Source organism: Pelodiscus sinensis, chromosome 2 (assembly GCF_049634645.1).
Source record: "Pelodiscus sinensis isolate JC-2024 chromosome 2, ASM4963464v1, whole genome shotgun sequence".
Lineage (NCBI taxonomy): Eukaryota > Metazoa > Chordata > Testudines > Trionychidae > Pelodiscus > Pelodiscus sinensis.
Genome location: NC_134712.1, coordinates 152,397,911 through 152,421,286, shown reverse-complemented (window position 1 = coordinate 152,421,286; position 23,376 = coordinate 152,397,911). Strand labels below are relative to the sequence as shown.

General features: G+C 40.8%; 1 protein-coding gene across 11 annotated transcripts in view; it reads left to right on the top strand.

Moving 5' to 3' along the window:
- Positions 1 to 23,376, top strand: part of FHOD3 (formin homology 2 domain containing 3) — a 590,681-nt gene that overhangs the window by 525,578 nt on the left and 41,727 nt on the right. For all 11 annotated transcript variants that reach the window (XM_075921655.1, XM_075921652.1, XM_025187260.2 and 8 more), the window contains 3 exons: positions 344 to 526; positions 3,815 to 3,934; positions 4,808 to 4,969. In XM_075921655.1, coding sequence (XP_075777770.1) covers positions 344 to 526; positions 3,815 to 3,934; positions 4,808 to 4,969 — 465 coding nt within the window. The remainder of the gene's footprint in view (positions 1 to 343; positions 527 to 3,814; positions 3,935 to 4,807; positions 4,970 to 23,376) is intronic.

The following is a 23,376-nucleotide window of genomic DNA, read 5'->3' as shown; positions in this document are numbered from 1 at the left end:
GAATTTTGATTACAATTTTAGACCTATTACATCTGCTCAAAATTGTCTTGTAATGGTTTAGGTTTCCTGTGCAGGTTTTGTGCTGCTTATAATCAGAGCACAATTCTGCTCTCACAGCTATTTAAGTCAGAAATCCCATCAACACTAAGTAAATCCTGTGTCGAGCCTTCAGTATGATACTTAGTAGTACTTGTAACTTGCCTGGGGGGAAAAAAGAGGGTATCCAAATATATGCTGTATAAATTTACCATTCTGCCTTTTCCTTTCCTCCATGAAAAAGAGGCTTGAAATCATTACTCTTCTACATCTTATTAAAAATAACGTCTTTTGTATTTCTTTCTAGAAAATTTTAACTATGATTCCCACAGAAGAAGAGAAACAGAAGATCCAGGAGGCCCAGATGGCAAACCCTGACATCCCCCTGGGTAGTGCAGAGCAGTTTCTTCTCACTCTCTCCTCCATCAGTGAGCTCTCTGCTAGACTCCAGCTCTGGGCCTTCAAAATGGATTATGAAGTAGTGGAAAAGGTAAACCTCCTAGTCAGAGGACAGGCAATTTCAAGTCCTTATTTCAGCTTGTTCGATCTTTATTATTACGTGACTGGGTATTGTGTATGAATTATTTTTAGCTTTTGTTTTGGTGGCCAACTGGAGATGGGGTGGATGCAGAGGAAACATTTTAGCTCTTTTTTATACAAATAGTTACCGGTTATGTCTTCCTTCCTCTAATTAGGTGATAATGAGTTAAGAACAATGTATTTCCTGGAGGTGAGGGCCCAGTCTTTGCTCACTTCTTACCTAGATATTAATTGGGCAAAAAACAAGTGGAAGTTTTGCCTACGTGAAGACTTAGTGTAACAGGATCTAACTGCTTCTAACCAGTGAAGAGGATTAATCATTATATTTATTCACTGGTTAATGGATAAGATCCCTGGGACCCTTCAAAATTGTTATTGCTATTGTAAATTACTGAACATAAAAAAAACCATGATTGTCTTTCAGATTTTTTTCTAATTTTGCTCATTAACAGAATTACTTGGATATAGGCACAACATTGCTGCACTTGTGGATGTGCACTATTCATTCAAAAAGCCATAGAAATATTTTGTGAATTGTTTCTGCAAGCTGATGCAATCTGCAGGGTAGATTATTGATGAGGAAGACTCAACATTGTTTGGGTGATTTTATACATTGGTAACTTTCAAAAAGTTTTTTTATTTGATGCTTTGGTAATATTTGAAACCCCTATGACTGGGGCTCTCTGGTCCAGCAACATCTGTGGTCCTGTCAGGGAGTTGCTGACCAGAGAGTCTTGGATCACAGAGGTTCAACCTGTACTTTACTTTCATTGATATTATACTTAGAATAAGCTTGATCCTTGATCTGAGGCCTAGTCAGTAGTAGCTCAGTCAATACAAAACCTCTATTTCCCTGTTGAGCTTTATGATTTCCCATGCTGAAAAGAAATGCAAGAAACAATGTATTAGAATGCAGATTTGCCCTTGGATTTTGCAAATTTCCTCCCGGTAAGGATTTTCCTCCTTACGCATTTTTAAAAGATGCTCTTCTGCTGAACTTAGCACTTTAGTTTCTAGACCCAAATTTCATCAGAAATTAGAGTTTGGCTGTTTCTATATCATATTCTCTACTTCCTGATTTTTTATCCAGTTTTATCACATTTGAGCCACAGTAATTCTGCTATTTTTGATATCTGTGTGCATCTATTTACATAGTAAATTCTTAATGGGAGAGACCGTCTATTACACTATTTGTACAGTGCCTAGCACAGAGGAGCCCTGTTCTTCTTGGCCTATAGGCACTACCTATATGCAAATAATAATAAATAAGAATAATCAGCAGATGTATATAAAGAATTCTAAAATGATACAATTTACACGTGACTTGGCTGGATAAAAATGTACATTAATTTTACTGAGGCAGACTTTCTCTGTCTAACACAATCTTGTGAGGAACTACCTTTTTTTATCTAGCCCAGTATTAAGTAAGTGACTCCATTTTAAGACTTATCTATACACACATACATGCTGAACTTACATCAGTTTTTAAAACAAGTTAGTTAAACCTGTGAACGTCCCTGAGTTTAAAAATGCACTGTATTGGTTTAGCTTATTTCCATTATTTGCCAAATAAAGCTAACTCAATATAAGATTGAACCAGTTTAAACCAGTGTCCACATAGAGGTTTGTCCAGTTTAACTAAATCAATTTTGGGGGGGGGGGGGGGGCTGGTCTACACTTAGTTCAAGATAATTATGTTGGCTGGGGGTGTGAAAAAAGATCACAACACTGAGCACAATAGTTAGCCAACCAAACCCTCAGCGTAGGTTCAGCCAAGTCAACAGAAAAATGCTTCCACTTGCATAGCTAGCTACTACTGCTTGAGGAAGTTGTGTTCCTACAGTAATGGGAAAAAAGCTCTTCCATCAGAAAATGGCTGTCTTCACTTGGGGGATTATTCTGGCATAGCTACATTGTCCTAGTCACCATAATGTAGACATACATTTAAACTGGTGCAAGATTTGTATGTGTTTGTGCGTGTAGGCAATATCTTAGACTTCCTTACACTCATATTCTGATGTGTAAATTACATCATCTCTGAATTTGTTCGCCCCTGCCAATATGTCTAATATGAAATGTCCAACACTCCTTTTTCTTTTGATTTACACAAAATGGTAATACATAATGACTGTTAATGCATAGTCTCTTGAAGCTCCCTACACATGTTTATGATAAAATATCCCCATAATCTGTAAATAACCCATCATGTGTCCTCTAGGCAGAGATGGTCTCAATTGTTTCACTACTCAGCCTGAAGTACCGAGGCTTACTTTTGGCTCCTCGGATCATAAACAGAGTAATAATTTGGAGAAAGAGTGCTGGTTATTAGATGACTGAGATTAAATTTCCTGATAGAAAGGATTGAGAACTGTATGTACCTTATTGTATGTATAAAGTAAACAGCCCCTGGCCATACATAAATAAGCTCATTTATTTCAGTTACTGTCTCTTTCTGCCTTTGAACTATATAATGTAATCCATTTCCTGAGATAGTGAAGCACAATTTATGTTTGTAAGTCTCTCAATCTATATACTTGCTCACAGATAACTAGCATGTTAGTTATAGGAGGCACATTAAGAGTTTGCAAGTTAAATGGTTAAAATCAGAGGATCAGTTTCGTAAATCTTGACATTGCAGTGGGGTTTTTTTTTAGTCTTAAAGTAACAGACTGATCTACAGAAGTAGTCACATCTGCATCTCAGAGGTGGCCACCGTTTGTAGGGACCTGTAGAGGCAGATCAAAGACATCAAGGGCAGGGGACTGGACTCGATGACCTCTCGAGGTCCCTTCCAGTCCTAATATTCTATGATTCTATGATCAAGTTACCAAGTATTCTAGGTTTTCTTTGCTCTTGAAAGATCACGAAAGTTCAAATTTAGACCTTTCATTAATGGAGATTTTTACATCTCTAAATTAAACACAGCAGCCTTCTGCAGTGGGAGCTTCTCCTGTTTGCAATCCATAACATCCCTGTGACAAGGACACCAATTGCTTACATGAATAAGCAACTTCACGAACTTTACGAATATTTATCTTCTGGGGTTTTTATGTGATTTAGTAGCTGCAGCAAGGAAGCAAGCCAGCACCACACAACTGCCTCCCCTCTGCAGGGTCACTGTTCAGAACTTTTGTAACAATTAATCTAAAGCATAGAATTAGGACAGAAGGATCTATGAGAACCTACAGTCTTTGTTTTGTTTTGTTTTGTTTTTTGTTTTGTTTTGTTTTAATAACAGGAAGTTGCAGAACCACTGTTAGACCTGAAGGAAGGAATGGACCAGCTGGAGCATAATAAAACCTTAGGATTTATCCTTTCTACTTTACTAGCCATTGGGAACTTTCTAAATGGAACCAATGTAAGCTTTTGTCACCCTATTATTTTATCACTGTTATCACAGATTTTCCTCATGAACTTCTGTATCTTGTGTTACGTTTTTTACCCAGTAAATATGTGTTTCTAACACGTACACAGAATTAAAAAAACAAAACTTACATTGTATGTTTCATGAATACTATTTTCCCACTTCCAAATAAGCTCAGAGAGATTTGGGATCAGGCACTGTTCACGCACCAGTTTGATGCCAATGTAACTCCATTGACCACAGTCAGGTCATTTTTGATTCACACTACAAGAATCACCACTTTGTTCTTTTCATTGAAAAATGAAATGGTCTAGATATCTACTGACTCTTCAGAAGAATGTAAAATGGTGTCAGCAAGATTCATGTAGTCTTCCTGCTTTAGTATTATTTTAAAAGAGAATACTCTTCTTCCCCTCACTCCTCACACAGGCTGTGTCTACACTGGCATCCCTTCCGGAAAAGGGATGCTAATGTAGCACGTTGGAATAGGCAAATCCGCAGGGGATTTAAATATCCCCCACGGTATTTGCATTAACATGGCTGCCGCTTTTTTCCAGCTTGGAGATAAGCTGGAGAAAAGCGCCAGTCTAGACGTGATTCTCCGGAAAATAAAGCCTTTTCCGGAGGATCTCTTATTCCTACTTTCAAAAAAAGCGGCAGCCATGTTAATGCAAATACCGCGGGGGATATTTAAATCCCCAGCAGATTTGCCTATTCCAACGTGCTACATTAGCATCCCTTTTCCGGAAGGGATGCCAGTGTAGACACAGCCACATTGTATATCTTACTAAAATGTTTTCTTTGAGGAGATCTGCATGGACAAAATAAACTTAACTATTTTTTTAAAAAATTTCCTCTTCTACACAGGCCAAAGCTTTTGAGTTAAGCTACCTCGAGAAGGTTCCAGAAGTCAAGGACACAGTGCATAAGCAGTCGCTCCTGCACCATGTCTGCACTATGGTGGTGGAAAAATTCCCAGACAGCACAGATCTCTATTCAGAAATCGGGGCCATCACTAGGTCAGCCAAGGTATGTCTGAAAACAAAAGAAGAAAAGCTCCTTGCATTTGCTACAGATGACGGATCTTATCAGTCTCTGTGAGAAACAAAAACGTTTTAAATGTAACATAGAAGTATTTGCTTTTATTTTTTTTCATTCCTCCTCACAATGATTCTTATGCATGTGGATTTGTCATGTCACTTTTATGGAATTTTAAAGGTACCGGTACTCTGCTCTTTCTGGCTGTATCTTTGTCTACCTGTCAGGCAGCAAGCATGCTACTACATCATCCATAAACTTGAAACAAATTCACAGTCTTTATTGTGTTTTGATACAACTATCAACAGTTATTTTAGAAATCACTGAAGCTGTCATTATCTATATGTTATTGTTACTACAGAAATTATGCAAAAGCAACAAGGAGTCCTGTGGCACCTTGTAGACTAACAGATGTATTGGAGCATAAGCGTTCATGGGCAAAGACCCACTTCATCAGATGCATCTGACAAGGTGGGTCTTTGCCCACGAAAGCTTATGCTCCAACACATCTGTTAGTCTATAAGGGTATGTCTACACTACCCCGCTAGTTCGAACTAGCGGGGTAATGTAGGCATACCGCAATTGCAAATGAAGCCCGGGATTTGAATTTCCCGGGCTTCATTTGCATAAGCGGGGCGCCGCCATTTTTAAATCCTCGCTCGTTCGAACCCCGTGCCGCGCGGCTACACGCGGCATGAACTAAGTAGTTCGAACTAGGCTTCCTAGTTCGAACTACCGTTACTCCTCATTCCACGGCACGGGGTTCGAACGAGCGGGGATTTAAAAATGGCGGTGCCCCGCTTATGCAAATGAAGCCCGGGAAATTCAAATCCCGGGCTTCATTTGCAATTGCGGTATGCCTACATTACCCCGCTAGTTCGAACTAGCAGGGTAGTGTAGACATACCCTAAGGTGCCACAGGACTCCTTGTCGCTTTTGCAGATCTAGACTAAAACTACCCTTCTGATACAGAAATTATAGATGTAACCATGTGATTTTTTCCTTATTTACTTTCAGGCTAGTATTTGATTTTATTGATATCACCCAGTGTTTATTTTTTGATGTTGAGGACACTATTTTCTTAAGTAAATATGTTGATTTAATTATGTCAAACTCATCAAGAGACCAAGATAAACTGTTTGTTTTTTCTTTTTCTTTTAAAACAACTAACTGTTTCAGAAGGGTTTTAGAGAACCAAGGTGGATGAGGTAATGTCTTTTATTGGACCAGCTTCTGTAAGTGAGAGAGAGAAGCTTTCGAACTTACACAGAGCTCTTCATCAGATCTGGGGAATGTTCTGACAGGTTATGTCTACATGGGGATTAAATAACCTGCAGCTTGTTTGTGTCCGCTGACTTGTACTCACAGGGCTCAGGCTCTGGGTCTGAAAACGGGTCATGTTAGATATTCAGGCTCGAGAGCCCAAGTTCTGGAACCCGATGAAGATCAACAGGCTCGTGAACGTGGAGGTGAGGGGGCATTGTTCTGGGCCCCAATGATTCTAAAGAGACCAGGGTGCCTGGTTCCCATTGAATTGGCATCAGAGTGCTGCGCTGCCACTCCACGTAGAGCTGAGCACTGGTGGGAGTGCATGCTATGGGGAGGGCCTGCTCCTTCTGGGGCACAGCATTGGGCCCCGCACACACCTAGCTGTAGGACCCATGGTGGCCGTCAGCCCGCTGAGGGTCAGAGGCCCTGGAGTTCAGCACCTGGCCTGAACCTGAATGTCTCCACAACAACTTTAAGACTTGCAGCTTGAACCCTTTGAGTACAAGTCAGCTGATCCAGGCTAGCTGGAGTCATTCCACATGGCTTTAATCCCCATATAGACATACCTAGAGTGACACAGCTAATGCAAAATTGAAATGACTGTTTAGCATAAGTCATGAACACATATTTCAAGGAAACATTCAAGGTGAAAATAGTCAGTTACAACCTCTCCACTCATAGTAAGTAAAGCCAAAAAAACAAAAAGCTGGGAGAGACGGGGTTAATGGATTACAGATTGTTGTAAGAAGCTATAAATCCAGGGTGTCTGTCCTGTCCATGATTTTTAGTGTCTAGCTGATGAATGAAATTAAGTTCCCAGGCTCACCTTTTGAAATTGTCACAGGTTTGCTTTGAGGATGAAGACTGAGAGGTCAGATATAAGCTGATCATTTTGTGAGAAATGTTCGCCCACAGATGATACAGTGTTTATCTTTTATCATTTGTGTGAGTTCATTAAAAATGCAGTGATTGTCTGCTTTTACCATATCGTTATTATTGGGTATTTAGTGCATGAAATACACGTTGTAATAGGCATGTGTAGAACCCTGGAGCTTGGAAGGTGTGTTGAGGGGGATGGTCATCATTGTAGCAGTGGAGATATTTCTTTAGGTTTTGCATCTGTTGTTCTTGCAGAACCAGATGCCACTTTGAGTTGGCGTGTCCTGGTCTGTGGAGTGAAGTGTCCTAGTGGTAATAGTGGTTTTAAGTGTGTTAAAGTATATATCCCAGACTTTCTCTTGACGGTGTAATCTGTGATATTTGAATGCCTGGCTGTTATCTACCTAAGATCTTAGCCCATCCATCTTCTCTCCCTCTTGGGACCAGCATGGCTACAGCAACTTCGTGCATCTTTAATTCTTTTACTGCATTTTTGTGCATCTTTTACTGATTTTGAACAGTAAAAGTGAAGGGAGTCCAAATTTGTGTGGCGCATAAGGAACTCTGCCCTGAGTCCCCCACTCTTCCAGCCCCCTGCCCTAACTCCTGCACCACTCTACACCTCCCCCCAATCCTCTGTCCTGATTCCCCCCTCCACCCCCTCCCGGCCCCCCGCGCTCTATCCCACACTTAAATGTTTTACAGGTACTGTTGTATGGCAACCTCCCTCTCCAACTCCCTGCCCTGAGGCATCCCTCTTCCCCCCTCTTTTCCCCCAGGAGGTTGTGATACGACTTTATCCGTATGAAATTATGTTACTTTCATCCCTGCATAGGGGGCTGCACAGTTGCCAGTAAGGACAAATTTAGTCTTCAGAACTTTTAGTACTGAAAGTGACATGCATGATGGAAACCATTCAACTCAACTCCCAGAGCCTAAGTTGAATTTTCTGACCTGGAAATTAGAAACAAGATATTTTACATTTTAAATTGCATGCATGGTATATGGAATCATTGGTCTACACTAGGAACTTATTCCGAAATAACACCCCCTGATCGAATTTATAAGTAGTGCAACCACACTACCAAGCCCTTTATTTTTAATATAATAATATTTATATTTAAATAATGGGCCATGGTATTCGACCTCTGTAGGCCTATTTTTCACGAGGAGTAACGCTAATTCCAAAACAGTAATTTCGAAATAACGTTAGTGTGGACGCTCTGGTGACGCTAATGTAAACTTAGGCCTCCCGCTGCGCCCCAGAGTGCTTCCTGGGGCTCTAAGTCCAAGGTAACACGTCCACACTAACAGAGCCTACTTCGGACTAATTTTGATGCATCCCCTTAGTGACGATACGCTAGTTTGAATTTGTTAAATCAGGAGTTTTAAAGTCGAATTTAGTAATTTTGAAATAGTTTCCTAGTGTAGACATGGCCTGAGAGATAATCAACATGGGTATCTAGAATGCTGTTCTTACGGAATCACTTTTTATAGACATGGGAATGGGTTGGGTACTATTCTAGTATCTGGTGTATGGCAGTGGTCAATATCAGCTGTGCACACCGATGTACAATCTTCTTTTACACCATGACATGTTCTAGTTCTCCGTGATACCTTTGTTATCATGAGTTCCGCAGTCTAATTTTGCATCAAGTAGAAAGTATTTTCTTTTATCAGTTTGGAATTTGCCAACTTTCTGTTTTATTTTTATTTTACTGGCTGAATTAAGATCCCCTAATTTCTTCAGTCTTTCTTCTTCATTTTTCCATGCTCTAATTATTTTCACATCTGTGTTTGTAGCCTCTCTATATCCTTTTTTTTTTTTTACATGGGATGAAAGACACTTAAATCAATATTCCAGGTGAGGCCCTACCTTTGATTTATATAATGGCATTTTAATATATTCCATATTATTTTCCATCTCTTTCATTAAGCACCCTGGCATTTTGTTTGGTTTTTGACTGCTGACTCATATTTTACAGTAGTCTTTATGGAACTGTCCATAATGGTGGCCAGGTGTTTCCCTGAATGGATACAGTTAATCTGGAACTCAGCAAAGTGTCTGAGTGGTTCAGATTACTCATTCTGCAGTAGATCACTTAGCATTTATCAACATTGAATTTTATTTGTCACAGTGTTGCCTATTGAATTAGTTTCATTAGATCTCTCAGGTTCTTCACAATCTTTTGAAGTTGAATAATCTAAATAAATTTCGATCATCTGCAGATTTTGCCCTCTCAGTGCTTACCCTCTTTTCCACATATTAGTCAGTGTATTAAACAACAAAAGTTCTAGTACAGACCCTTGTGACATTCAGCTTTTAATCTTGTGCCATGATGAAAATTGACTGTTTATTCCATGCTTTGTTTTCTCCCTCTTGGCTAGTTTCTGGTCAGTCACAATACTTTGCCTCACTTCACACGACTTCTTAATTTTGTGACTAGCTTTCTATGAGGGACTTTTTCAGAGGCCTTTTGAAAGTCTAAATTAATTTTATTTACTTGTTCTCGTTTATCCACTGTTTTACTGGCACATTGAAAGCCTTTGAATAGATTAGTGAGGCATGATTTATTTTTATGAAGTTGTGCTGCTTGTATCCTATCATAATCATCTAAATGCTTTATAATTATATTTTTAATATTATTTCAGCCAATTTACTAAGCTGCTCTGTCATTTCCTGGCTCAACCCTCACACCTTTTTTTTAAATACGGGTACATTTTCTACCCTCTCATCCTACAACATAGTAGCTTGTTTTAATAAGAGAATGCCTAATTTTGTGAGCAGCTCAGTCGTCTCATTCTTAAGTACCTTCAGAACTTTGGGACAAGTTCTGGGATCAGTGATTTGTTCCTTTTTAATGCATTGATTTGTTCCAATGCTTTTTCTTTGGACACTTCAATCTCTCATAGTATATCATCTTCATTACCAGAATAGAGCAGGGTCTGGGATAGGCATTTCTCTAACATCCACTGTGGGGAAAACTGATGCAAAGAATCAGAGGGGTAGCTGTGTTAGTTTGGATCTGCAAAAGCGACCAGGAGTCCTGTGGCACCTTATAGACTAACAGATGTATTGGAGCATAAGCTTTTGTGGGCAAAGACCCACTTCATCAGATGCATGTGAAATCACTAAGGGTATGTCTACACTACCCCGCTAGTTCGAACTAGCGGGGGTAATGTAGTCATCCGCAGTTGCAAATGAAGCCCGGGATTTGAATTTCCCGGGCTTCATTTGCATGAAGCCGGCCAGCACCATTTTTAAATGCCGGCTAGTTCGAACCCCGTGCCGCACGGCTACACGCGGCACGGAGTATCTAGTTTGGATTAAGCTAGTTCCACGAGGCGTACAGCTAGTTCGGAAGCCTAATCCGAAGCCTAATCCGAACTAGCTACTCCGTGCCATGTGTAGCCGCGCGGTACGGGGTTCGAACTAGCCGGCATTTAAAAATGGCGCCGGCCGGCTTCATGGAAATGAAGCCCGGGAAATTCAAATCCCGGGCTTCATTTGCAACTGCGGATGACTACATTACCCCCGCTAGTTCGAACTAGCGGGGTAGTGTAGACATACCCTTAGTGTCTCAACTTTATCCTTGTCTTCCTTAATTTCTCCCTTTCATCCTACGTGATCCGCCAGAGACATAGATTCTCCATTGGGATTCCTGCCTTTAATATACTTGAAGAATTTTGGGGTATTTATTTTTATACTTTTAGTTACTTATTCTTTAGATTCCATCACAGGTCTTCTAGTTTTCTTCTTATGTTGACGGTCACAGTTTATTCTCCTTATTACTGGCTTCAGTAGGATTATTTAGGTTTCCAATTTCTAAAGGATCTCTTTACAGCTCAGATAACTCACTTATGCCTTGCCATTTAACTGTACTGATTTACTTTTTGTATTCCTTGCTTCTTTTTTGAGTTAAGACATAAAGGCACACTTTAAATTGTGACTCAGTTAATTACTAAAAAGATGAAAACTAGTGCTGAAGACATGAGAACTAATTCTCCAAAATCTATCATAGGTTGCATCTACACTATGGCTTTTGCCAGAAGAGGCAATGCAAATGAAGCGTGGATTAGCATTTTCTCATGCTTCATCTGCATAATCTCTTCTGGTTCATTTTCGCACAAGAGGTGCATGTTGTGAATGTTTCCTTTTTGCGCAAGATCCTTCCTCCCGGGGATTTTTGTGCAAAAAGGAAACATCCACACTGCTTGTTTTTGGGTAAAAACCTCTTGCGCAAAAACGGACCAGAAGAGATTATGCAAATGAAGCATGAGAAAATGCTAATTTGCACTTCATTTGCATTGCCTCTTCTGGCAAAAGCTGTAGTGTAGACGTAGCCATAGACTTTTATCTCTGGGCTCTGAAAGAAGTCTGTATCCTGCATTTTGGGGAAATGGAAGAAATCTTGACCTGCTTTTGCACTTTCTGAGAGTTTCTAGATCCAAAGCCATACAAAGCTGCACCCAGAATTTCATTCTGTGGTTTCCTACACTAAGTGGCCCTGTCCAAAGCAGATGATATTCTAAAAGGTCAGACAAAATCACAATTAGGGAAATTATGGCCTTAATCCTCCCCATGATGCCCAAGGTTTTCCTCTTTGTGATGTTCCTGCACATATTGTACCAGTGATGGATTACTGAATTAAGCTCTATTCCCCTTCATCTCAGCCACCACAAATCAAAGCATTAGGACATGGAAGTCTGCCAACTTCTCCTCTTCAGTGGAACAGTTGAAGAGAGCATGTGCAATCTGGTTTAGGAAAATTGACACTGAGGGTTTCACTGCAGTTTGGGCTCAAGTTCATTTATAAGCATCTTTCGAAAACTTCAAGGATACTCAAACCACAAAGATTAAACAATTTCCATCACGTAGAAAAACAGAGATATCCCTTAGCTTGGGATGAACATCATTGTGAGAATTCCGTAAATGTTATTTTTAAGAAACCCACAGCCTGGCACATCTAAAAAGAGTTGAAAAGACATGAAATAAGGCAATAAAATTCCTTGCAAAGCCTATGGCTCCTCTCCAAAGGAGCAAACAACATCGTAGTTCCCAGAAATGGTGATGAGAACACATTGGGGTGAGTGGAAACTCACTACAGCAGTCTAAAACAATACAATTCCATATTATTACCATACAAAATTGTGTAGGGCAGGACCATTGACATTTTAACCTATTGCAGTTGTGCCACGTTTTGTTTACAAAGCTATAATATCACATATAAATGAATCAATTAAATACCAGTCCTTCAGAAAAGTCTTACATAAATAAGCCTTTACAAACATGTCTTTTGTTTTTCCCTTTTAAAAAAAATCTGTTTGTCTGCTGCTGGTATTGGCCTAGTATTGATATACCTAATGCAAAGGCAGGGTTTCAGGTCGCCAGATTTTTGTGCCTCTGTCAATGCTGTTCTTCTTAATGTAACAAGATGAGGTGGTGTTTGTATTCTTTATCTTTTCTTTGGATTCCACTGATGTTAGTGGGGAAAAAAAATCCTTGTACAAATTCCCCTATCTAATCTCCATTAATTATCTCCATCCATCAGAAAGTCTAAAGGCAGCTCCATAGAGCTAACTTATAATTGTCCCATTCTTACTTATTTATAAAGTACCACAATCACAGGCTATGTTTCATTCTTCCCACAAGAATCCCAAATTACTTCGCTGATATTAGACATTGGTAGAGCAGGTGATTTTGAAGAATAAGCATGAGGAAATGGGAGAAATATACACAAGGGAGTAGCAATTACTTTCAGGAAAGAACTGCTGATTATACTGACACATACACAGGGGGGACAGGAAGTCTGCAACTAGTTGCAGAGTGAGCCAAAGGACTCATCTTGGATTTATGGGGAGAAGGGGGTGGGTGAAGCACAAATGCTTTTCTGATATCATATGGCTTTTTCTGAGAGAAATATTACCCATAGCCAGGGTGGCAATGATAGAGAAGAGAAGGGAAGGACAAATGGTGCTTCAAGCTTAGGCTCAGTGATATCTGTTCTTGTCTCTGTGCACGGAGGGGTATTTGGGTATAATACCCTTTACCATGAAAGTATATTTTGCACATGGATTTTAAGACAAAAAAAATCTATACAATTTCTGCCAAATGCAGTGCCACATATAAGGACACTAACAGTTGTTCCAGTTAGTAAAACAGGTTAGTGGGAGCAGTGTTGAAGAATTAACTGCAATATCCCAGATGGCTTCTATAACTGGGCAGGGAAGGAGAGAGAGAAAGAGAGATTGAGATGTAGGCGTTTTATCTGGAAAAAGTAAGTACCTGGTAGTATTGTTTTCATTCATTCATTCATTTGCTACATATACAATATGGTGGGGACTAATTTAGCTACAACTACTCAAAAGAGAGATGTTGGAGTCACTGTGGATAGTTCTCTGTAAACAACCACTCAGTGTGCAGCAGCAGTCAAAAAAGCAAACAGAATGTTAGGAATCGATTAAAAAGGGATAGAGAACATCTTATTGCCTCTATATAAAACCATGGTATGCCCACATCTTGAATACAGCATACAGATGTGATTGCATCATCTCAAAAAAGATATATTGGCATTGGAAAAGGTTAGAAAAGGGCAACAAAAATGATTAGGGGTTTGGAATGGATCCCATATGAAGATAGATTAAAAAGACTTGGATTTTTCATCTTAGAAAGGAGGAGACTAAGGGGGAATATGATAGAGGTCTATAAAATCAGAATTGGTGTGGAAAAAGTAAATAAGGAAAGGTTATTTACTTGTTCCCATGATATAAGAAGTAGGAGTCACCAAAGGAAATTAATAGGTCGCATGTTTAAAATAAACAAAAGGAAGTTTTTCTTTACACAGTCAACCTATGGAACTCCTTGCCAGAGGATGCTGTGAAGACTAGGACATTAACAGGGTTCAAAAAAAGCTAGATACATTCATGGAGGTTAGGTCCATCAATGGCTATTAGCCAGGATGGGTAGGAATGGTGTCCCTAGCTTCTGTTTGTCTGAAAATAGATGACAGGAGAGGGATTATGTGATGATTACCTATTGTGTTTATTCCCTCTGGGGCATCTGGCATTGGCCACTGTTAGCAGACAGGATACTGGGCTAGATGGACCTTTGGTTTGATGTATGGCCATTCTTATGTTTTTATGTTCACTAAGGGTACGTCTAGACTACATGCCTCTCTCGCCAGAGGCATGTAGATTAGGCTACCAGACATAGGAAAATGAAGCGGCGATTTAAATAATTGCCGCTTCATTTAAATTTACATGGCTGCCGCGCTGAGCCGACAAACAGCTGATCAGCTGTTTGTCGGCTCAGCGCGATAGTCTGGACGCGCGGGTGGTGACATCAAAGGTATTTGTCGACCACCCAGGTTAAACCTCATCCCAGGAGGCTTACCTGGATGGTCGACAAATACCTTTGATGTCGGCACCTGCGCGTCCAGACTATCGCGCTGAGCCGACAAACAGCTGATCAGCTGTTTGTCGGCTCAGAGCAGCAGCCATGTAAATTTAAATGAAGCAGCGATTATTTAAATCGCCGCTTCATTTTACTATGCCTGGTAGCCTAATCTACATGCCTCTGGCGACAGAGGCATATAGTCTAGACGTACCCTAACAGTGCAAGTCAAATGAGTGCTCTTAGTATTAGCTGTGTCATAGAATCATACTGACCATTAAAGCAACCCAGTTAGGTTGACATCCACTGAGAAAGTGTTCCCTTTCAGTTTTCTGTTCACACAGAGGGTTTTTGTAGGATTTGTGAAGATATTGTTTAGTGTATTTATTGTAGAATTTGGAAGGTATTCAGATACAATGGTGCTGAGCACTATACAAGTAAATGAGAATAACGGGTAAGAACCAGTAAGGTTATGCAGTCTATTCATTTATTAACCAGTTACTTGCTTAGGTAATCATATTTTATAATTATTTATTAAAAATAAGTAAATAGCAAATCTACCTACCAGTTTTCTGTACCTATATTCTAAGCAAATGGAGTGCAGTAACTGCATCTTATCTTACTTTTCTCCCTACTCCTAATTAGATACAATGAATCCTGTCATGATTTACATGCCATCTCCTAAAACACAAGATTAAAAAGGTAGTGGGTAGATTTTATGTAATAGCAACTTCACAATGGTGTTTGTAAGTATGTGGGTAATGTATAACAAAACACGAGGTGCCCACCAGTGTGTGGCAATGACATATGCTTCATTAATATTGCAAGTGTTTTTCAAGGAGCCCTAATCTGACTGATCGTTGAAAGCCCTCTGTGCTCATTTCTTTCTCCCTCAATGCTCCGAACTCCCCTTGGCTCTGAACAAGGGCAGGAAGAAGAGAATGCTGGGTTCCACATCAAAACTCATCCCCGTAATTATGTGGAAATGATCTGTCTGACCAAAATTATAAACAGCTCATGCCGACCTGTGGTCTGTGGTAGAAGATACCCTATCTGTGAAGGGAGACGATAACTTTTTATGTCTGCATGTGTATCAGATTATCATTTCACTTGTGAAGTTAGAGTGAAAAATGTCACTTGTGAATGTGTTGGTTCTGGTGTTAGTAGCGCTAGATAGGGAGAGGCAAAGAGTTTTTATGAGCTTCCTTCCATTTTATTTGTACCTCAGGCCTGAAGTTGGGGTTTCCAGCCCTGTTCTAAATATTCAGGTAACTGTAGGGGAAAAATTTGCTACCAGCATAAGCAAGAGCAGTATATTTAATATCTGAGGAGTTGTGCTCACTATGTAGAGTGACCATATTTCCCTGTGCCAAATATGGGACACCAAGGGGGGGAGGCCTGCCAGTGCTTGGGTCGGGCGGGGGGGGCAACACTCATAGCTTTAACCCCACAGCGGGAGGGGGGGACTGCCAGCACTCAGGGCTTCAGCCCCACAGCTGGAGGAACCACCTGTGCTTGAGACTCCAGCAGCTGAAGCTCCAAGTGTCAGCAGTTCCCCATCCACAGCAAGCAGGGTGTGGAGCCACCGGTGCTTGGGGCTTCAGCAGCTGAAGCCCTGAGTGCTAGTGGCTAAACTCCCTCTTCCTCCCTTCCCCCCAAACCCACTACAGTCAGTGTGCCAGAAGGAGGTCTTAAATAAGGGACTGTCCCAGTAAAAACAGGATGGAGGATCTCCCTATCGTTATGGCAGTCTTGAACTGGATCCAGAAAAGATTTAATTGCAACAGAAGAATAGAATTGATTGATATGTATAGCACACAATGCAAAAGAGGGATATTTGAAACTATACTGTAATGATCATTTGAAAAGACCATCGTTCTTCTTTATACAATGAAGCATAATTATAAAACTGTTACAGTAGATCTCTCAAGGCTACCTATTCCATAGTCTTGTGGAAACGCTTTTTTATGTGAAATCTACCTAAATGCCATGTTAGTCACAGTGCTGTCTTCCAGCTGGAAGCAGGTACTGTTCCTGTTTCCTTTCAACAATAAGAAAATGAATCATTGCTCTTTCTCTACAATTATGTAACTTCATTTCTTTAAATACAATGTTGGAAGTGAGATGATAGGACTTCTCTCTTCCCTGCCTCTCATGGGAACGTAGTATGAACCGAATAGCTCACAGGGAAATATGCTATGTTATGCTTTGTGATATGTGTACTCTACTTGTAAACAGTCCTCATTTATAACTCTTCCTTTATCTATACCCTTTTTAATCTTGTTAATTCTGACCCCAAATTACTTATGTGCCTTTAAGATCTGAACACCTCGTTGGGGTGTTATGCAGTTATTTGATAGTACGTAACATTAAACAAATACTAATCCCAGAATGGAGTAAGAATGCATCAAATGTAAGAATATTGCTGACCATATATGAGTAAGGTAATAATTTTTATTGGCCCAATGTCTGTTGGTCTCTTCTCTTTCACCGACAGAAGTTAGTCCATTCAAAGTTATTACCTCAGCCACATTGTATCTCTAACATCCTGGGACCAGCCTGGCTCCCACAACACTGCAACACTATTTAAGGAGATATTAAATAAATAAATCACCCATTTTATTTCTTTAATATTTCAATATTGTATTCCCTTCTATACACAAAAAGATGAGCATGGGAGATGGGTCAGAGTAACATACAGAGCTCTGAGTGGATCTTGGACTTAGTCACGGTGATCTCAAGCTAACTGCTTGACTCTTTTGTTCCTCCTTTGTGATACAGAGATGGATGTTGCCATTGATTACTGAAGTATGCAAACTTCTTTGCCATCTTTCAGCCTTTAAACTTTCCTTGGAAACCTCACTTTTATAGGTGATGAAGAGAGTTCCATGGTCCTTTCATCTTTCATGCATTTGGAAAGAAGTAACGAGCATTGGTAGAGAGGCCTTTTCTGTCAGCATACACCCCATTCACTTTCTGATGTTACTAATAGCCAGCCTAAATGGAGTGGATGGCTAGAGAAACTCAGCACATTGTTTAGAGCTCCCTCATTAGTTGAGAAAGAGTTACCTTGTTCAGTGCTAGCTGAGGTGAATATGTGAGACAAAGCGTGATTGTGTTGACCGAGAAAGGGTAGGAAATGGAGAAAGATTATCTGACCTCAGTGGTTAATGGGTGCACAGAGGGAAAGGGGGTTCACTTCCCTCATAGCAGCCAAGTACTATCCATACTTGAGAACACTGACAACTTTTGTGTGGCAAAAGACACTCCAAAGCCGTCAGGTAGAAAGTATGGCCAGCATTCTGGTCTCACTATAAAGCAGCCAGTAGGATTAGCTATGCATGCAGATGAGAACAAGCCACATGACTTGAAGGGGTGAACCATAACCAAATTGTCCAGCCTGAAGGGAGCTCTGTGACAAATTCTGCTTCCCTGCAGTACTGCCTATAAGTAAAGACAGAGCCCTTAGTGTAAATGGGGAAAGGGAGGGGACAGAAATTGAGGGGATAATTGTACACGAGAGAAATGGGAAGAGCGGAGAATCCATAAAACCAAAAGAAGAGGACAGTGACAGAAGTAAGGATAAGAGACCAGAACAAGTGGGGGCAGATCCAGGAAAGAAGGGATATTGAGAGTGACAGTGTTTGTATCACTCCAGGTCATGCCCTATTAGAAAACAGTATGCTTATACATTTGCTACTTGAAAAAAGCCCATCTTAGTGCTTTAAAATGTTGCACAGTGGGTGCTTTAATACTGTAGACTCTTGTATTCATTTGACCTCATTTTCTAGAAGACTCCAAATTTTCTAAATAACTTTTCAGATTTTTGTATTCCTGCCTACCAAGTCTGGTGGCTTAGAGAATTGTTCTGTGAGTTAAAGATAGGAAAAATCCCATTAACAGATCGGCAAGTACAAAATGTTTTGTTTTTTAAATATCTGGTGACTTTACCACGTTCATTAGTCAGGGCTCTTTTAGGGAAGCATTTTGTTGGACCATAGCACATGTTTAAAAGAAAGCTGATAATGTGTGAAATGATCTTCACTTTAACCCCTTAAGTATTAAAAGTCTATAGCAGGTATCCAATGGCAATTTGTCCGATTCAGTGCTTATAAGCACTACTTATAAGCACTACTTATCCCAGGGATTTATTGGAAATCATGGGAACACCTTTACAAACGTAAACTGGGGAAACAGTACATTGTAAAAAACAAACTAATGTGCATTATTGTCTCATGGGACTTTTAACTCTTACTCTTCCAAATACTGAAAATTTTACAGGCATGGATTATTTTTGTCCCCTAAAAATGACAAGTCATTCAAGACAGGTTCTTGAGCGCTGGTGGCCCAGGTTATATTAGAGACCATAGTGATCTGCTATACTTTCCGGCAACTCTCCTTCTGACATCAGCCTCAGTCATGCTCAGAATATACAGGCAAGGTACCCTCATTTGGTTTTCTTGTTTCAGTCATTTGCGCTTGCAGCACTAGCATGCTGAGCTTAGTTCACCCCATGGGACGACAGGTGGTAAAAGCTGCACTCCTTCAGAGGTTCTACCAGAGACTGGGAGCTTCAAACTGAAGCAAAGGTTCTAGCACATTCTTCAGCCACATCCACTCCTCAACTAGCAATACCCCTTTCGTGGCTGCCTTGGAGCTTTGTAGGACCACAGTGGACAGGAAGGTGCCAATTGCACTCCAGACTCTCTGCTCTTTGGAGCCTGCTCTTTAAAATCTTTGACTTCTACAAACCTGGTAACTCAGAACTCTCACTGATTTCAAAACAAGCTGTTATAACATAAGATGAAAATTAATGAAAATTCCTGCACTGTGCAGAAGAGGAATTGGGGGAGTTCCCTACTGTGGCTGGAAAATTCTTTGCAACCCCAAATTTTGATTCCTACAGTCTTCTGGGCTGCTTTTTATTTCTAATGGGGATACTGGTATTTTGTCTACTCTGTGCTTTTTACATTTCCAGTCTGTGGTGAGCTGCAATATGTTTGTCATCAACAGTCAAAATACTGACCTTGAGGGATTTTTTTTTAAATAGGCATTGATACCCTAACAAAAATATAACCCCCCACAGCTGCCTCGCCTGCAGGGCTTTTCTGAATAGCAGACTGGATCAAAGGATGTTTTTATTTCCTTGTGCAGAAGAAAAATTCATCACTTTGTAAGTCAGAGCAAAAATGAATCAAATCAGTACCAGGTTATATCAGGGAGCTTTTTAATAATAATACATTTCTTATGGCCAAACTCCGTTAGTATGACTCTCAGCAGTAGGTACTGTATAGAGCTGAAAACTTTATTCCATCTGTAACAAACCTGAATTTGAACCAAGGTCAAGGATGCATTTAAAAAAATGAAAATCACAGAGTCCAATCCACCAACACTTGAAATAGGGCTGATTTGGAACAATTTGGATTCCAGTCCCATTTTCATCCAACTTTGAAGTAGTCTGAATCCTGAGCTAGTTTCCTTATTGCAGTTACTGGGTCAGCATAACCTGGCCATAAATGGTTGCCCAGGGAGGGATTACCCCAGGATAAACAAGATAATTGTATGGAGGAGAGCCTGAACTGGGGCGGTCATGCCACATGACCTCTCTGTTGCCAGCATGGCAGGGAAAAGGAAGCATGACTGGGGGAAATGGGTTGTAATTTCTGTTTTCAGTCCCTTCTGATTCATGCAACCTGGCACAGGTTATGAAAGCCTTTAGCGGCTCTAGTACAGCACAGGAGGGAACAGTCTTGCACAACATAGCATCAGGATCACAGGAATGCAAAGGAGAGCTTCTAAACAGTTTTCAAACAGCACGCTGACTTGAAATCAGCACCATGGCTACCATTAAAGATCCGGTCTCCAGTCCGCTGGTACAGGTCTGTCTTACAGAGATGTGCCTGAGTTTGTGTAACATGGCATAACTCACTGCCTCTGTAGCCATGGTGTCCTACACGCTAGCCACTAGCCACATGTGGCTATTTGGCCAGTTGAGCGTGGCTAGTTCGCTTGAACAATGTGGCTATTTGGCCGGTGGAGTGTGGCTAGTTCATTATAGCAGTAGCCAGTGGCTACTACTTCAGAACTGGTTGGACACCTATAGTTTCCCTGGTAGGCAGGTCCCTCCTGCTCCCTAGCTGGAGCAAAAGCATCTCTCTGTGGGTACGTCTACACTACAGCGCTAGTTCGAACTAACTTAGTTCGAATTAGTTAATTCGAACTAAGCTAATTCGAACTAACGCGTCTAGAACTAAAAACTAGTTCGAATTAGCGTTTTGCTAATTCGAACTAGCAAGTCCACATTGAGTGGACTCTGAACAGGGCTTAAGGATGGCCGGAAGCAGTGCCGGCAGGGCATAAAAGGAGGACTTAGAGCATGGAGATGCTGTCTCAGGCTAGCTGAGGGCTGCGCTTAAAGGGTCCCGACCCCCACCCCGGACAGACAGTTCTCAGGGGTGCCCCGCTTGCAAAGCAGTCCTGGCTTGGAGTGCCCGGAGTGCCCACACTGGGCACATCACACCACTCGGCCATCAGCCCGGCTGCCATCTGGGGAAAGGGGGCAATTGGGGGGCTGAAGGAGAACTTCCATCCCCAGAAGCCCGCAGAGCCAGCCCAGTCCTCCCCATCTGGGGCTCGTACCCCATTCCTCCCTCACCTCCTTCCACTTACCCTTCCCTAGCCCCTCTTCTTATTGATGTACAAAATAAAGATAACGTTTCTTCCAACATTGACTCTGTCTTTATTGAACAAAACTGGGGGAGACTGGGAAAAGGAGGTGGGAGAGGGGAAGAGAAAGGCTGGGAGAGGAGAGGGCAACTAACATGATCAGGGGTTGGGAACAGGTCCCAGATGAAGAGAGGCTACAGAGACTGGGACTGTTCAGCTTAGAAAAGAGGAGATGGAGCGGGGACAGGATAGAGGTCTCTAAAAGCAGGAGTTGGGTGGAGACGGTGCATACAGAAAAGTTCTTCATTAGTTCCCATAAAGAAGGACTAGAGGACACCAAAGGAAAGGAATGGGTAGCAGGCTTCAAACTAGTAAGAGAAAGTTGTTCTTCACAAAGCAAATAGTTAACCTGCGGAACTCCTTGCTGCAGGAGGCTGTGAAGGCTACAACTAGAACAGAGTTGAAAGGGAAGTGAGATCAAGTCATGGAGGTTGGGTCCATGGAGTAGTCTTAGCCAGGGGGTAGGAGTGGTGTCCCTGCCCAAAGTTTGTGGAAGGCTGGAGAGGGATGGCACGAGACAAATGGCTTGGTCACTGTCTTCGGTCCATCCCCTCCAGGGTCCCTAGGGTTGGCCGCTGTTGGCAGACAGGCTACTGGGCCCGCTATTCCAAAATGTCCCTTAATCCTCATAGAAGGAGGTTTACAGGGATGTCGGAAAGCACACCTGTTATTTAGAAAGTTATTTCGAAATAACAGGCATGTTGTCGAGATGCAGAATAACTATTTTGGGATACTGAAAGTATCCCAAAATAGCACCACAGTGTAGATGCACCCTAGGAACCATCATTTATACAGCCCTCAGCTGGGCCCTAATTGGCTAATACATGCCACAGCTACAGACTCCACAATCTCAGCCCTCTCCCAGGGCTGTGTTTAACTCTTGTTAGGCCAGTGTGGGGCAGATGCCCTGTCACAGTTTATATTGGGGGTCATACCTGAACTTTCCTAGAATTCACAAGAAGTTTGATCCAGCTTTTCAGTTTAGGCTGATTTCAGATTTAAACCAGTAATGATAAAATATAAAATAAGATTAATTTGCTCAACACAGAAAAGTTTGAAATAACTTTGCAGAACATATGAAATATGTAACAGTTATACAAATCAGAATTCACTAAACCTCATGAGATTGTGCTATGTCTTTGGGCATAAATACCATGAATGTAATGTAGCCTTATTGGAGTCAATGTCAAAAATTCCCATTGATTTCAACGACACCATTATTTCACTCTTTAGTGTATGTGCTTATACTACCTTCTTCAGTCATTTAAAATGTCTTGTTCTGTATGTGGTCCACGTTATAAAATTGGTCACAGACATGTGACCACAAATATGAATTTCCTACTGTATATGATAAATTATATATTGCTAAGTTTTGTCACAACACTGTATGTACTGTTGTGGAACAGTAGTTTCCTTTATCACAAAAGCAATTAAAATTAATGAATAGCTGCACTGCATCAGATATATTTAATTAAAAACCTTTGAAAATAACATTTACAAAGCTTCATTTCCTTCAGATCCTATGAGCAGGAAGAAACCCCTTATATAGTACTGTTTTCTGTTTTGTAATAAGAAATGGGCCAAAATACCAGGCATAAGCATCTGCAAATTCTGGCATGTTTGGAATCTGAATCTAAATCTGTATTTTATGGCTTAGGCTCATCTCTATTTTGAACTATTGTTTGAAAATAAATGTATTCTTCCTTGGGAAGTCAAGGGGACTACGTTGGAGATTTCTGCTGTTTCCATTTGTTTTGTGTGTGCGCCGTACTGTGATAGGATAGTTCATGCATCCTCCCCTGTTTTTAGACACATATTGAAAATGGCTTGTGTCAACCACTCCAATTTGAACACCTTTTTTGGTTGATGAGTAAGAGAGAACCTCTGTTTCACCTTCTTATGGAATTTATTGGCTTCCCTCCTGATAAGTGTTACTGAGGATGTAATAATTTATTTTAACGGTGTTGACACAGACTTTCAAACTATTAGAAAGCTCTTGTTATAAGCGCACAATGTCATAGTATGAATCAAGAGATGCAAGTTTGTACTGAGATCACTAGATAACACGTCTTCTGAATAAAACTTGACGTTCTGGCACGTGAACTGACCATTTGGAATACACCATAGTCTT